The sequence below is a fragment of the Furipterus horrens genome, unplaced genomic scaffold (genome assembly GCF_987537825.1).
Source record: "Furipterus horrens unplaced genomic scaffold, mFurHor1.1.pri manual_scaffold_7, whole genome shotgun sequence".
In the NCBI taxonomy this organism is placed as follows: domain Eukaryota; kingdom Metazoa; phylum Chordata; class Mammalia; order Chiroptera; family Furipteridae; genus Furipterus; species Furipterus horrens.
In genome coordinates this window covers 12810480-12824261 of record NW_028327177.1, presented here as the reverse complement: position 1 = coordinate 12824261, position 13782 = coordinate 12810480, and the positions used below count along the sequence as shown (strand labels likewise).

The following is a 13782-nucleotide window of genomic DNA, read 5'->3' as shown; positions in this document are numbered from 1 at the left end:
ATGTAGTATGTAACCTTTGGGGACTGGCTTTCTTTACTCTGCGTAAATCCCTGGAGCTTCATTCAAGTTGTTGCATGTATGGATACGTCCTTCCTTTTAATTGCTGTGTCCTATTCTACGGGTGTGGATGTACCACAGTCTGTTTAACCATTCCCACATTGACAGACATCTGAGTTGCTTCCATTCTTTGGCTGTTACAAATAAAGCTGCGATGAACAGTGTGAACATATGTTTTCATTTCTCTGGGATAAAGTCCAAGAGTGCAATTGCTGTATATATTGTAGCTTTATGTTCAGTTTAGTTTAGTTTTAGTTCAGAAACTGCCAAGCTATTTTCCAGAGTGACTAGCATTTGACACTCCCACCAGCCATATGTGAGTGGTCCAAGGTCTATGCGTTGTCACCAACACTTATTATTGCTACTGTTTTTTATTTTAGCCATTCTGATAGGTGTGTAGTGATAGCCCATTGTGGTTTTAATTTCTATTTCCCAGATGACCAATGAGGTTGAACATCTTTACACATGGTCATTTCACATCTGGAATATGCTTTTTGGTGAAATGTCAGTTTGTGTCTTTCCCTCACTTTTCATCCAGTTGGACTTCTTTTGGTTTTGTTTTTTATGTTTAGCTTTTAACAGTTGAGTTTTGAGAATTCTTTATTTATATTCTAGGTACTAATCTTCTCTTGGATATGTGGTTTGTTAATATTTTCTCCCAATTTGTAGCTTGTCTTTTCATCCTTTTAACAAGGCCTTTTGTAGAGCAAAAAATATTTTTTTTGTATATTTTATTGGTTATGCTATTACAGTTGTCCCAATTTCATTTCCCTTTGCTCCCCTCCATCCATTACCCCCCTTACTTCCACCTACCACACCCCTTAGTTCATGCCCATGGTTTATACATATAAGTTCCTTAGATTCACCCTTTCCTATATTATTCTTAACTTCCCCCTGTTTATTTTGTGCCTACCAATTAGGCTTCTTAATCCCCCTCCCATCTGATAACCCTCCAAATGATCCCCATATCTATATTCTGTTCTCATTCTGATTGTTTGCTTAGTTTGTTTTTGTTTTTATTTTATTTTTTTAGGTTCTGTTGTTGATAGTTGTGAATTTGTGGTCATTTTAATGTTCATGGTTTTGATCCTCTTTTTCTTACATAAGTCCCTTTAACATTTCATAGAATAAGGGTTTGGTGATGATGAACTCCTTTAGCTTTACCTTGTTTGGGAAGCACTTTATCTGCCCTTCCATTCTAAATGATAGCTTTGCTGGATAGAGTAGTAGTCTTGGTTGCTTTTAATCGCTTTGAATACTTCTTGCCAGTCTCTTCTTGCCTGCAAAGTTTATTTTGAGAAATCAGCTGACTGTCTTTTGGGTATCCCTTTGTAAGTAACTCTCTTCTTTTGTCTTGCTGCTTTTAAGATTTTCTCTTTATCTTTAACCTTTGGCATTTTAATTATGATGTGTCTTGGAGTGGTCCTCTTTGGATTTATCTTGTTTGGGTCTCTCTGTGCTTCCTGGACTTTTGTGTCTATCTCCTTCACCAAATTAAGGAAATGTTTCTTCATTATTTTTTCACATTAGTTTTCAATTCTTGCTCTTGCTCTTCTCCTTCTGGCACCCCTATGATTTGGATGTGGTACATTTAAAATTCTCCCAGATGTTCTTAAACCTCTCCTCATTTTTTTTTTTTTAATTCTTGTCTCTTCATTCTGTACCAGTTGACTGTTTATTTCTTCCTTATGTTCCAAATCATTGATTTGAACCCCAGTTTCATTTCCTTCACCATTGGTTTCATGTGGATTTTCCTTCATTCCACTTAGCCTAGCCTTCATTTCTTTCCTTATGCATTTGCTGTGCTCAAGCATATCTGTCAAGTCTGTGAGCATCTTTATCACCAATGTCTTGAACTCTGTGTCTCTTAGATTGCCTGTCTCTCCATTGCTTAGTTCTCCCACTGGAACCTTGATCCATCCCCTCTTTTGGGCCATACTTCTCTGACTCCTCATTTTGACAGGCTCCCTTATCTGTTTGCCTCTGTGTCTTAGGTAGAACTGTTATGTTGTAAGGGGCAGAACCTTAGGTATTTTTCAGTAAAGGGGAACCCGTTTCACCACGTTGTGGCACTGTATGTAAGGGAGGGGTCTGAGAGGGAATGATGCCGTTTGCTCAGCATTTGCTTCTTTTCCAGGCACTTCTCCTGCTTTCCGCATGGGACTGGCACCCCTCTAGCTGTTGCCCTGGCCATGGTTCCCAGAGTGGGTAGTTCTGTGAACATTCTAGGACCTTGGGGGCCCTCTGAACAAGTGAACTCTGCTGAGAAACCAGCAGTTTCTTCCTCCATCCCAACCCCACTGGTTTTCACAGTCAGAAGCAATGAGGCTTTATTTTCCCTAGTTCTGGGACTGTGAGCTGCGTGATCTGGTCTGGTGTTGGGAGTGCTCCCCAAGTGTCTCTCTCTACTTTTTTTAATGTGTGACTGCGCTTTCTGCTGGCTGACCATAGCAGCTGTCACCACTGTCACGGCCACACTTCGTCCTCTGCAACCCGGCTCCACCCCTCCTACCTGTCTGGATGAGTATTTCTTCTTTATATCTTTGTTTGTTGGATTTCCATGCAGCTCAGTTTTCTGGAACTTCTGGTTGTCTCCAGTTTTGAGGTAGTTTTATTCCTTCTTAATTGTGGAGGGAGATGCATCATTTCTACCTATGCACCCATCTTGGCCGGAAGTCCCTGAGCTCCTTAATGAGAGTACTTTAGAACCCAACTTTTCCCACAGAAAAATCTCTACATGTGGTTGCTGATAAAGCATGTTATACAGTTCCTGGTCATAATTAGTGTTCCATAACTATGTTTTCCCTCCAGTATTATAGTTACTAAAAGTTCCTTGTCCCTATAGGATAAGAAAAGCTAAAGTTTAAGGACCCTTAACATAACATGTTCTAAATATTTTGAGGAATCATTTACTTTAACATGTATATAACACTGTGTCTAGTTCATAGTGGGTATTCAATATGTTAGTTGCTTTTTCTTCCCATTTTACTTTTAGATATTGGCCATTTGTTGAACTGAAGTCTTCACATAGCTACTCTACCTTCTGATGCTTAAAAACACAGAATCTTGCATCAAGAAGCTCAAGTATTAATCTCAGCTCTGATACTTACTAATTGTGAGACCTGGCAAGTTACTTAATTTTACTGTGCATTGGTTTTCTCACCTACAAAATGGGAAGAATAATAGCAACTACTGAGAATTAAATAAAATAATACTTCTAAAGAGCTTAGAAGAGTACCTGTAGATATACACCTGCTCGATTAATGCTGTTTTTTTTTTTTTAAACTATTCTATAGCAATTTCTTTAAGCAAGTTCTTTAATGTCAAGGACTATGTCTTATTTAAATTTGTATCCTTGGAACCTAGCATAGGGATGGTGCTTATTAGACATTTAAATATTTTACTGAACAGACAGAGGAATGAATAACTGAATCAACTTATCTAGAGATAAAAATCTCAGAAGTGGCATAAAATTAATAGTCATTTACGGCTAATTGGGTTTCCTTGGCTCATAAGAAATAACTTTGGGGAAAAGTTTTATCTTATGTGTTTCTTTAATTTAGCCTTAGCTCTTGCCACCATCGGGCCGCCTACAGAGTTGATTACCTCTGAAGTCACTGCCAGAAGCTTTATGGTTAACTGGACCCATGCCCCAGGGAAGGTGGAAAAATACAGAATCGTGTATTATCCTACGAGGGGTGGAAAACCAGATGAGGTAATAAGGAGATAATATTTTCAAACCATTTTTTTGTTGTTGTTTTCTTGAGTCTTCTACATTAGTGAGGACAAGACAAAAATGGATATATAAGAAAGTTATTCTCTCACAAACACTTAAAAATTATTTGACTTAAATACATTTCCATGTGTCCATGTAGTTTATTTACATCTTTCCCTCTTACCTCAATCAAATAGTCCTCAGAACTGGTCATGTATCCACTTCTAACACAACTTATTTTTACCTTTTTTTTTAAAAAAAATTAAGGAGTTCTAAAGCAAAAGAAATCAGTAGTTAATTATCTGGCCAGAACCCCATTTGCTATTCATGTATTCTTCCTGCTTTGGGAGTGGTCTGAACTTTCTATCTTAATGGAGTCTGTGTGTTTCAAATTATGTGGTAATATAGTCCTCCAGGGTCTGGGATTTTCTGGATGTTTGTGGAGATGAGTGCAATGAAGAAGCCATAAAAAAGCATCTGGTGCTGGCCTTTTGCATGGCTTGGCCATCACAGGAGAATACATACTGCCAGATGATTGAATTCTGCCCAGTTCCTACCTTTGATACAGCAATTCACAGGGAATATGTTAATGTGTGGTAAAATCTCTCTTTTTTAAACTGCTAATTGTTTATTGTTCTAACCCTGACTAACCTCAGCATGTTATACAATTTTTTTTCAGTATTATGGCAGGGGTTTTATATATATATATAAATGCTTCCCAAATCTCCATGGAAAAATATTACATGCCAACTGTTATTAAGTAGATGTGATTAGGATGACGTAATTTTCGTTAGGAATTAATAAGGGACTTTTGGCCATGTTCCGTAAAAGATGTGTCACTTCATGTAGGAATTGAAGAAGAATTGACCACCACAATGGGAAGAGGATGTGGCACAAATAAGAACATATTTAATGAAATGATCTTGCTTTTTTTATTTTAATGCTGCATGTGTGATATTTCATACTCTTATTCCTGAACTGTTTTTTTAAACAGGTGGTGGTAGATGGAAGTGTAAATTCCACAGTGTTGAAAAACTTGATGTCTTTCACTGAGTATCAGGTAGCAGTCTTTGCGGTATATTCTCACACCGCTAGCGAAGGCCTCCGGGGAACCGAAACCACACGTATGTATTGAACTAAGCACTAAGCTTGAATTTGTCACTGGAAATAGAGAAGGAGTTCTGTAGCTCTCCTGCCTACTAGAAGTACAAGGAAACTACATTGTATCTATTTTCATTTTTTATATCATTGCAATTAAAACAAGCTTCTGAATACTAGTAATTCTTCAACCGAGCATGATTGTGATAACACGCGCGCGCGCGCGCGCACACACACACACACACACACACACTGACAATCCTGGGAAAATGTGACCTTAGAAAACACTATTACGCACTCATTTAATTATTTCAAACATGAATTGAGGTCCTATTACATGCTAGGCAGTATGCAAAGTTGGTTTAAAATCTCTGCCTCTGATAAAACAATAGCAATATAAACACCAATAACAATGTGGTGTTATGATGCTCACACTCCTGTTCATTACATTTTGGATTTATCCGTGACAATGATATGTGAGACAGCTATGAATACTCTTGCTTTTCAGAAATATTTTCGTAACAATTCTTGCCCTGCAGGAAGTTTTTGGCTAGTAAGGGAGGGAACGCAAACCGAGGCCATGCAAACAAATTAGTGCGATGAAGTGCTGCAGGCCCTTTTATCAAAGTGTGACAGGGAGCTGCATGGTAAACAAAGTCTTGAACTTGACATTGTGGTTGGAAAAGCAGGCAGGACCAGAGTATAGAGGGCCTAGATTTATATTTGAAAACATTTCATAGTTTTTATTGGCATCGTTAAAGCTGGGACCTTGTAATTTATCCTCTCTTTCTTCCCATCTCACAAATATGGCCAGTCTTAATTATTCTATTTTTCTTAAACGTGTTGCTACTTAGTCATGTCTCATCACCATCCCTGACTGAATGTGTCAACGAATACTTATTCATTCATGTATTTGTTCATCCAGCCACCCACTCTGTCATTTTGTTAAGTGGCCCAACAACTGTTTTTAATGGCTGCTGCATGTTAGACACTGTTAGGTGATAGACATAAAACAATGGTGAGAATGGTCTTGCTGTTGACTGGCTCCCAGAGAAAGATGCTCATCACTGTAGTGGGATATAAGAAACTAGAAGGTGTCATTCTTGCTTTAAACATTCACTATTTAACCTCACAGAAGACAATGCGAACAGATTTAAGGATGAAAATCATCTGAGAAATAGGCTATGTATACTTAAGTAGCACATGATACTTGGAAATAAGCAAGCACACCAGTAATGGATGAGTAATTAAAAAAAAGTAATCTCCTCTTGCAGTTGCTTTACCCATGGCTTCCAACCTTGAACTGTATGATGTGACGGAGAACAGCCTGAGGGCCAAGTGGAACGGAGTGGCTGGAGCATCGGGCTACCTGATCCTCTACGCTCCCCTCACAGAGGGTCTGGCTGGGGATGAGAAAGAGGTAACCACCCACAGCCCACTCAAGTCCTAGAATCTTTGACTTTCTTAAAATAGACTTTTGGCTATAAAAAAATGTAATGCGTAAAATTTTTTAAAGGGAAAAATCATTTGTAATCCCACCACCTAGAGGTAGTAAGTTGTTCACATTTAGTTAGTCTTTTTCAATGCATTTTGAACAAAACAAATGGGACTGTTTTTGTATCCTTTGGTTTTCATTCTGGTTATTGTGAATATCTTTCCACACCACTAAATAATATTTTATTAATATATAGTACTTTAAACATCCACTGTTGTTTTTGTACCAGGTCATGTTTGATTAAACTGTTGTTATTGGACATTAAGATAATTTTCTGTACAAGTATGCATTTGTGACCATTTTAAAAATATAACTTCGTATCGTTGTCTGATTATTTCCTTACGATAAAGTCCTAAAAATGGAATTTCTTTTTTCAAATGTTACACCAATTATTACAGTAGGTATTACCAAATGACTTTAGAGAAATTTTACATAATTTATATTTCTATATGCAGTTCACAAATGACTGTTTTCCCCATGTACACTGACTCAGAAGTATTTATTTATTTATTTATTTACCAAATTGCAAGATAAACAGATGTATCTCAATCAGATGGATTTTTTGCATTTTTCATTTTTTAACTATGAATATTTGACTTTGGAATGATTTATGTTAGTCCTCATTTTTAATTCAGGAAACAATTACTATAATACAGATGTTCAAGAAATAAAGAGGGAGTGCCTGTGACACTTGGGAGCATCCTGACCAGCCAGGTGGACAAGAGAGGGATTTCAGAACTTGATTCTTTGCCTAAAATCTACCTCTGGTGACAGAAATTTTTAGGGCCAACAGTATTGTGAATCTGAGTGTGAAGAACAGAGCATTGGTGACATGTGTTTTTATTTGCAAGGTTTAGGCAGCTTTTGCCTGTTTGGATTTAACATTGATTTGAATCATTTTGGCAGAAGGGAGAATTAAAAGGGCTGTTGGAAAGATGCGCAGCTTCACTAGGAAAGAGACAAATAAGAAGAGGTGCCAGTTCATACACAATCAATTCGTAAACAATGTTTAAAGTCTGATAACACTGCTTGTTAGTGAGCATGTGGGGGACAGAATCAACTCACATAAACTGGTACAATTGGCTTGGAAAATAACTTGAAGTATTTCATCAAGTTGAAGATATATACAGTTTTTGAGGTATTTATCATAGGGAAGCATCTCACAAGGATTTTTCAAAGCAGGGACCTGGTTAGAACAAAATATTGAAAACAATGGACATGTTCATCAATAAAGGAATGGAAAATTGCTTCATATTTATATAAAAGAATGCCATAAAGGAATTAAGTAATGTCAACTCTGTCCCTGTGTATGAACATGGATAAATCTTGAAACATAATATTGTCAGAGAAAAAAATTATAAAAATATTATTGTGTTATAGTTCAATTTATATATATGTTGTTAAACACTCAGAACCATATGTTATTTACAGATATATATATATGTATGACTCTCTCAGACTGACTCAGACTCTCTGAGAGTCTCTCAAGCTCTCGTTCCGGCTCTGGCTCTCACTGGCACTCTGGCTCTGGCTCTGGCGCTCTGACTCTCGCTTGTGCTCTCACTCTGGGACTCTCTCAAGCTCTCGTTCGGGCTCTGGCTCTCACTGGCACTCTGGCTCTCACTCTGGCGCTCTGACTCGGGCTCTCACTCGCGCTCGCGCTCTCGGGCTCTCGCTCTCTCGCTCTCCCGTGTGCTCCCTCCACGTGGCTTGGTGAAGGGGCCTTCTCCATGTGGCTTGGAGAAGGGGTCTCCGGGCTGCTTTAAGAGGCTCTCGCCATGCGGTTTTGAGGAGGAGAGGAGATCCGTGCAGTTTGCAGGAAGAAGACAGTTTGCAAGGAGGCTGAGAATCCAGGTGGTTCTGCATTGAGAGCTGGAGGGCACCACAGCACAGAAAGGACCTCCCCAATCAGATTGAATGATTGGCAGCTGCTGGCCTCACTTAAGAAGTCCATCTGCATTGCCGCCTCCTAAGACTCAACGGTTTGGCTGAACTAAATGGAATACGACAAGGATGCCAACTTGTCCAACAGTGCCAGCCCTTGGAAACCGAGCATGCCACTGCCCGGGGACAGCCAACTGACCTGGACTCTGCAGAATCCTTCCCCACGAGGGAGGGCCACACTCCCCTCCACACCCACTCTTATTAGAAATTCCTAGACCCAATGATAGGTAGGACAACGACCATGTTCAGCTTGAAGCAGCTAGAAGAGCACGAGACCTTCGCCCATTATCCTCTTATAAAATAAAAAGTCTTAAGTCTAAGGAGGGGAATTATACAGGGGCTTCAGCCATTCCTTATAAGAAAAGAAAAAAAAAAAAACTGGGAATTAGGCTAATTCCTCCCAAGTATACTGCATCACACTGAGAAAAGGGTAAGGCAAAAATAAGTAAAGTGCCATAAAATTTTCTATCATTTGAATGTAGCTCTTTCTTAGTTGGGCATTTTCTTAATTGCTATTGATCTTTGACTAGTTTTCAAAGCTATAAAACTTATTTTAGTCAGTTCCTAGTAGTTAATTTAATGTTTCCATAAGGGTCTGGAAATTCGTTTTCCACCATCTTGCTGACATTCCATTTGCTCTTCTTATTAATCATTGAATCTACAATGCATGGCACATAGCAAGTGCTGAACAAATGCCTGCTAAATTGAATTTTAAGTATTTGTTTTAGGTCTGTAAAATACGTTGCTGGGAGGCGGTGGAAAAAAAATACGTTGCTGGTATTTTAATAGGAATTGCATTAAATCTATATATTGCTTTAGGCTGGTTTGGCTCAGTGGATTGAGCGTCGGCCTGCGAGCTAAGTGTCGCTGGTTCGATCTTCCAGTCAGGGCACATCAGAGAAGGAAAACTCTGACTCCAAAAAACCTCCGCTGCCTTGCGGCATACCTCTTCAGGGGAAAGGCTAAGGGAGTAAACCCCGACAGAAAATCCGGAGCCGGAGTCCCTAAGGCGGTTTGACGTTGTAGTCAACACCGGCAACTCCTGCAGCGCACCTGAAGCCAAGCTGTATTGACTCCGTCTTTCCCTTGAACCCTTCAGCTGCGAAGAGAGGGGGGGTCTGCTGCATGGGCAACAGCAGACCCTCCATATCACCCTGCCCAGGCTCTGTAGCTTCAGCTTCACTGAAGAGGACACTCCAGCGTCATCGCAAGATGACAGATACTGTGTCACTCCCGAGTCGGACTGCACAACCATTCTCGGCGGTGCAGATAGACTCTTAAGAAGCTACACCATCGTCTCTCGAGACGGACGGCTGCCGAAGAAGTAAATATATGTATGTAGAAGTAAAAAATAATGGATTATTAAGATACATTTCAACATTAGGATAGAGGTAGTGAACAGGAAGAATGAAGATAATGTTTGTTATATCTGTATATATTCTTTTAAAAATCAGATCTGAAGTCAATATGACAAAATGCTGATATTTATTAAATTGGAGTGGTAGACATATCAGGATGTATTATAGTATTTCCTCCACATTTATATTACATATGTTGAGATGTCCCAAAATTAACATTTTTAATTTGACAATAGTAACATGGGAAGTTGTGTAACGGACACTGTCTATGGAGATGTTTTCTTCCTTTCGAAACAAAAATAAAACCAACCTCTTATGAAGCTGTCACTCAGCTGTTACATACAACAGAATGTTGGCTAGCTTACTCCAAGGATCATAAAAATTGTCCCAGAATCAAAGAGCACATTGCCAACCTGGGTATCAAGGTGGGATGGTCTCCTCTGAATCCTGGAAAAGACTTGCAATCCAGGTGGACAGGCCCCTTTGTTGAACTGGGCAACAAAACTGGTCCAGCTCAATTGGGTTTAAAGCAAAGACTGGGCTTCCAGCCAGGCGACTGGTTAGAATTAGCCAAGTGGTGAGAGATGCCCACTTGGCACTGCCCCCAGTATGCTGGCCTGGAGCTTACACTCTTTCTAGAGGACATTTCTGATTCAATTCCACCCACACTCTTCAGAGGACCAAACATTCAACACTTATTCCCACTGCATTTACCACTTGTCCAGATGTAAAGAGTTATCCTAAAACAGCACGCACGGGTGTGTTTAGTTTTATATGGTTCCACAGCATCTGTTCCTAATATCAAATGATGTGACAAGGAACAAATTATGAACAAAGCCTGTTTGATGAAGGGGTAGTGAGGAGACAGTCTTATTCTGTGAGGTTTCACCTTCATCCAGTTCCACTGTGATCAGTATGAATAAGACATGTTGGCACAGACAGAATCTGATAACGTGTGTTCTTTCCAGATGAAAATTGGAGAGACCCACACCGACATTGAGCTGAGTGGGCTGTTGCCCAATACGGAATACACAGTGACAGTTTATGCTATGTTTGGAGAAGAGGCCAGCGATCCTGTTTCAGGACAAGAAACAACATGTGAGCAGCTCCATCATGTAGATGAAATGCAGTAGTAAAAGCCCAGATCAACATTGGGATTCCGAATTGCAACTACTGGTTTAGGTTGAAACCTCTTGGGAGCTAATTGTAACTTAAGAAAATGTGTATTTTGGGATGTAAAGTACAGCATAGGGAAGATAGTCAATAATATAATAATAACTATGTATGGTGCCAGATGGGAACTAGAATTATCAAGAGGATCACTTCTGAAATTATATACATGTCTAACTACGATGCTGTACACCTGAGACTAACATAAAAATAATACTGAATTTCACCAGCAAGTGAAAAAACTTTTAAAAATTCAAAAGAAAATGTATATTTTATTCAGGGGAAATAAAGGTATTTCTTCTACTCTTTCTATTATTATGAGTCATATGGATGCTAGAACCGAACTTTAGCATTCTCTAGCCACCAATATCTTTGTCTAAATCCAAAGGCTAGACTATGGGCTTTGGAATGAGAGCAGCTGAGATGGGAACCCCAGCTCAAGTCATATTTTAACTGGGTGACAATGGGCAAGTAATGTAACATTTCTGAGTCTATAAAAGGAGAAATAATAGTAGTACAGGGGAAAGACAGCAGTACAGGTGAAAGTACTTAGCGCACATTTTCTCAATATTTCTTTTTTCCCCACTATTCAAAATCAGCATGTTCTTTCTCAGACCATCTTTGCAGTTCTTTTTCCCTCAGATTATTATTATAATTAGTTTTTAAAGTTGAGTGATAATTTTACTGGCAAGTCTAATGTTGGTTAAATATAAAGAGTTCATAATATTTTCAGAAAAGGTAAATATAAGGAAGTGCAGAGAGATTCGGGGTCTTGTTCATCCCTCTGAGCCTTGGGAGTAGGTGAATAGTACAATTTCTATAATGCTTTTGTCTTTAAGATTCTAATTGGGAAACATACATAGACATTTAATGATGAAGTTTTATCCCACATTCATTCTTTGTTAATCAAGGCCATGTTGTTCTTGCTCTTCAAAGAAAGACAAATGTAATTAAAAGAGCAAATAACCACCCTCCCCCTCAAAACAAAGTTAGGAGAGCCCAACACAGAAGAAATAAATCATGCCAGAGAGCATCTGATATATCACTTGACTTAAGTGAAATTTTCCCAACTGGCCAACTATTTTTCACTCAGAATATTCATTTCTTTATATTAAAAAATGTGCATGACTCTTTTCCACCATTAGTAGTTGATTTTTTGTTCATTTTTCATCCATTTTCTTTTTGATTAAATATGTTATTTTTGTTCTATTACAGTTGTCCCAATTTATCCCCCCTCTTCCTCCTTCACCCCTCCCACCCCCCTGCTTCCACAGTCAGTCTCCACACTGTTCCATGCCCTGTCCATGGGTCATTCATACATGTGCCTTGACTAGTCCCTTCCCCTTCTTCCCACCTTATTCACCCCCCCCCCTCTAGTCACTGTCTGCCTGCCCCTTGTTTCCATGCCTCTGGTTCTATTTTGCTCATTTGTTTATTTTGTTCATTAGGTTCCTCTTATAGGTGAGATCATATGGTATTTGTCTTTCGCTGCCTGGCTTATTTCACTTAGCATAATACTGTCCAGTTCTATCCATGCTATTGCGAAAGGTAGGAGTTCCTTCTTTCTTTCTGCTGCGTAGTATAGTATTCCACTGTGTAAATGTACCACAGATTTTTGATCCATTCATTTACTGATGGGCACTTAGGCTGTTTCCAGCACTTGGCTATTATAAGTAATGCTGCTATGAACATAGGGGTGCTTGGGTTCTTTTGAATTGGTGTTTTGGGATTCTCAGGGTATAATCCCAGCAGTGGAATCACTGGGTCAAAAGGCAATTCCATTTTTTAGCTTTTTTTTGATGAAATTCCAACTATTTTCCACAGTGGCTGCACCAGTCTGCATTCCCAACAACAGTACACTAGGGTTCCCTTTTCTCCACATCCTCGCCAGCACTTGTTGTTTGTTGATTTGCTAATGGTTGACATTCTGACCAGTGTGAGGTGGTATCTCACTGTGGTTTTAATTTGCACGATGGCTAGTGATTTTGAACATCCTTTCATATGTCTATGGGCCGTCTGTATGTCCTTCTTGGAGAAGTGTCTGTTCAGGCTCTTTGCCCGTTTTTAATTGGATTATTCATCTTCCTGATATTGAGTCATATGAGTTCTTTATTTATTTTGGAGATCAAACCCTACTCCGAAGTATCATTGGCAAATATGTCTTCCCATATGGTAGGATCCCTTTTCCTTTTAATGATGTTTTCTTTAGCCATGCAGAAGCTTTCTAATTTGATGTAGTCCTATTTGTTTATTCTTTCCTTTATTTGCCTTGCCCTAGGAGATGTATTGGCAAAAACATTGCTGCATCAGATATCTGAAATTTTACTGTCTATATTTTCCTCTAGGGCTTTTATGGTGTCATGACTTATATTTAAGTCTTTTATCCATCTTGAGTTTATTCTGGTGTATGGTATAAGTTGGTGGTCTAGTTTCATTTTTTTGCATGTACCAGTCCAGTTCTCCCAACACCATTTGTTGAAGAGCCTTTTTTTTTTTTACTACAATTTATGCTCCTTCCCCCTTTGTCAAATACTAATTGACCATACCCTGGCTGGTTTGGCTCAGTGGATTGAGCGTCGGCCTGCGAGCTAAGTGTCGCTGGTTCGATCTTCCAGTCAGGGCACATCAGAGAAGGAAAACTCTGACTCCAAAAAACCTCCACTGCCTTGCGGCATACCTCTTCAGGGGAAAGGCTAAGGGAGTAAACCCCGACAGAAAATCCGGAGCCGGAGTCCCTAAGGCAGTTTGACGTTGTAGTCAACACTGGCAACTCCTGCGGCGCACCTGAAGCCAAGCTGTATCGACTCCGTCTTTCCCTTGGATCCTTCAGCTGCGAAGAGAGGGGGTGTCTGCTGCATGGGCAATAGCAGACCCTCCATATTACCCTGCCCAGGCTCTGTAGCTTCCTCAGCTTCACTGGAGAGGACACTCCAGCGTCATCGCAA

At 39.5% G+C, this 13782-nt stretch overlaps 1 protein-coding gene across 1 annotated transcript in view; it reads left to right on the top strand.

The window, feature by feature from the left end:
* Window positions 1–13782, top strand: part of COL14A1 (collagen type XIV alpha 1 chain) — a 184933-nt gene that overhangs the window by 57467 nt on the left and 113684 nt on the right. The window contains exons 10-13 of the mRNA XM_090283415.1: window positions 3621–3772; window positions 4767–4896; window positions 6145–6290; window positions 10636–10765. Of these exons, the coding sequence (XP_090139541.1) occupies window positions 3621–3772; window positions 4767–4896; window positions 6145–6290; window positions 10636–10765 (558 nt within the window). The remainder of the gene's footprint in view (window positions 1–3620; window positions 3773–4766; window positions 4897–6144; window positions 6291–10635; window positions 10766–13782) is intronic.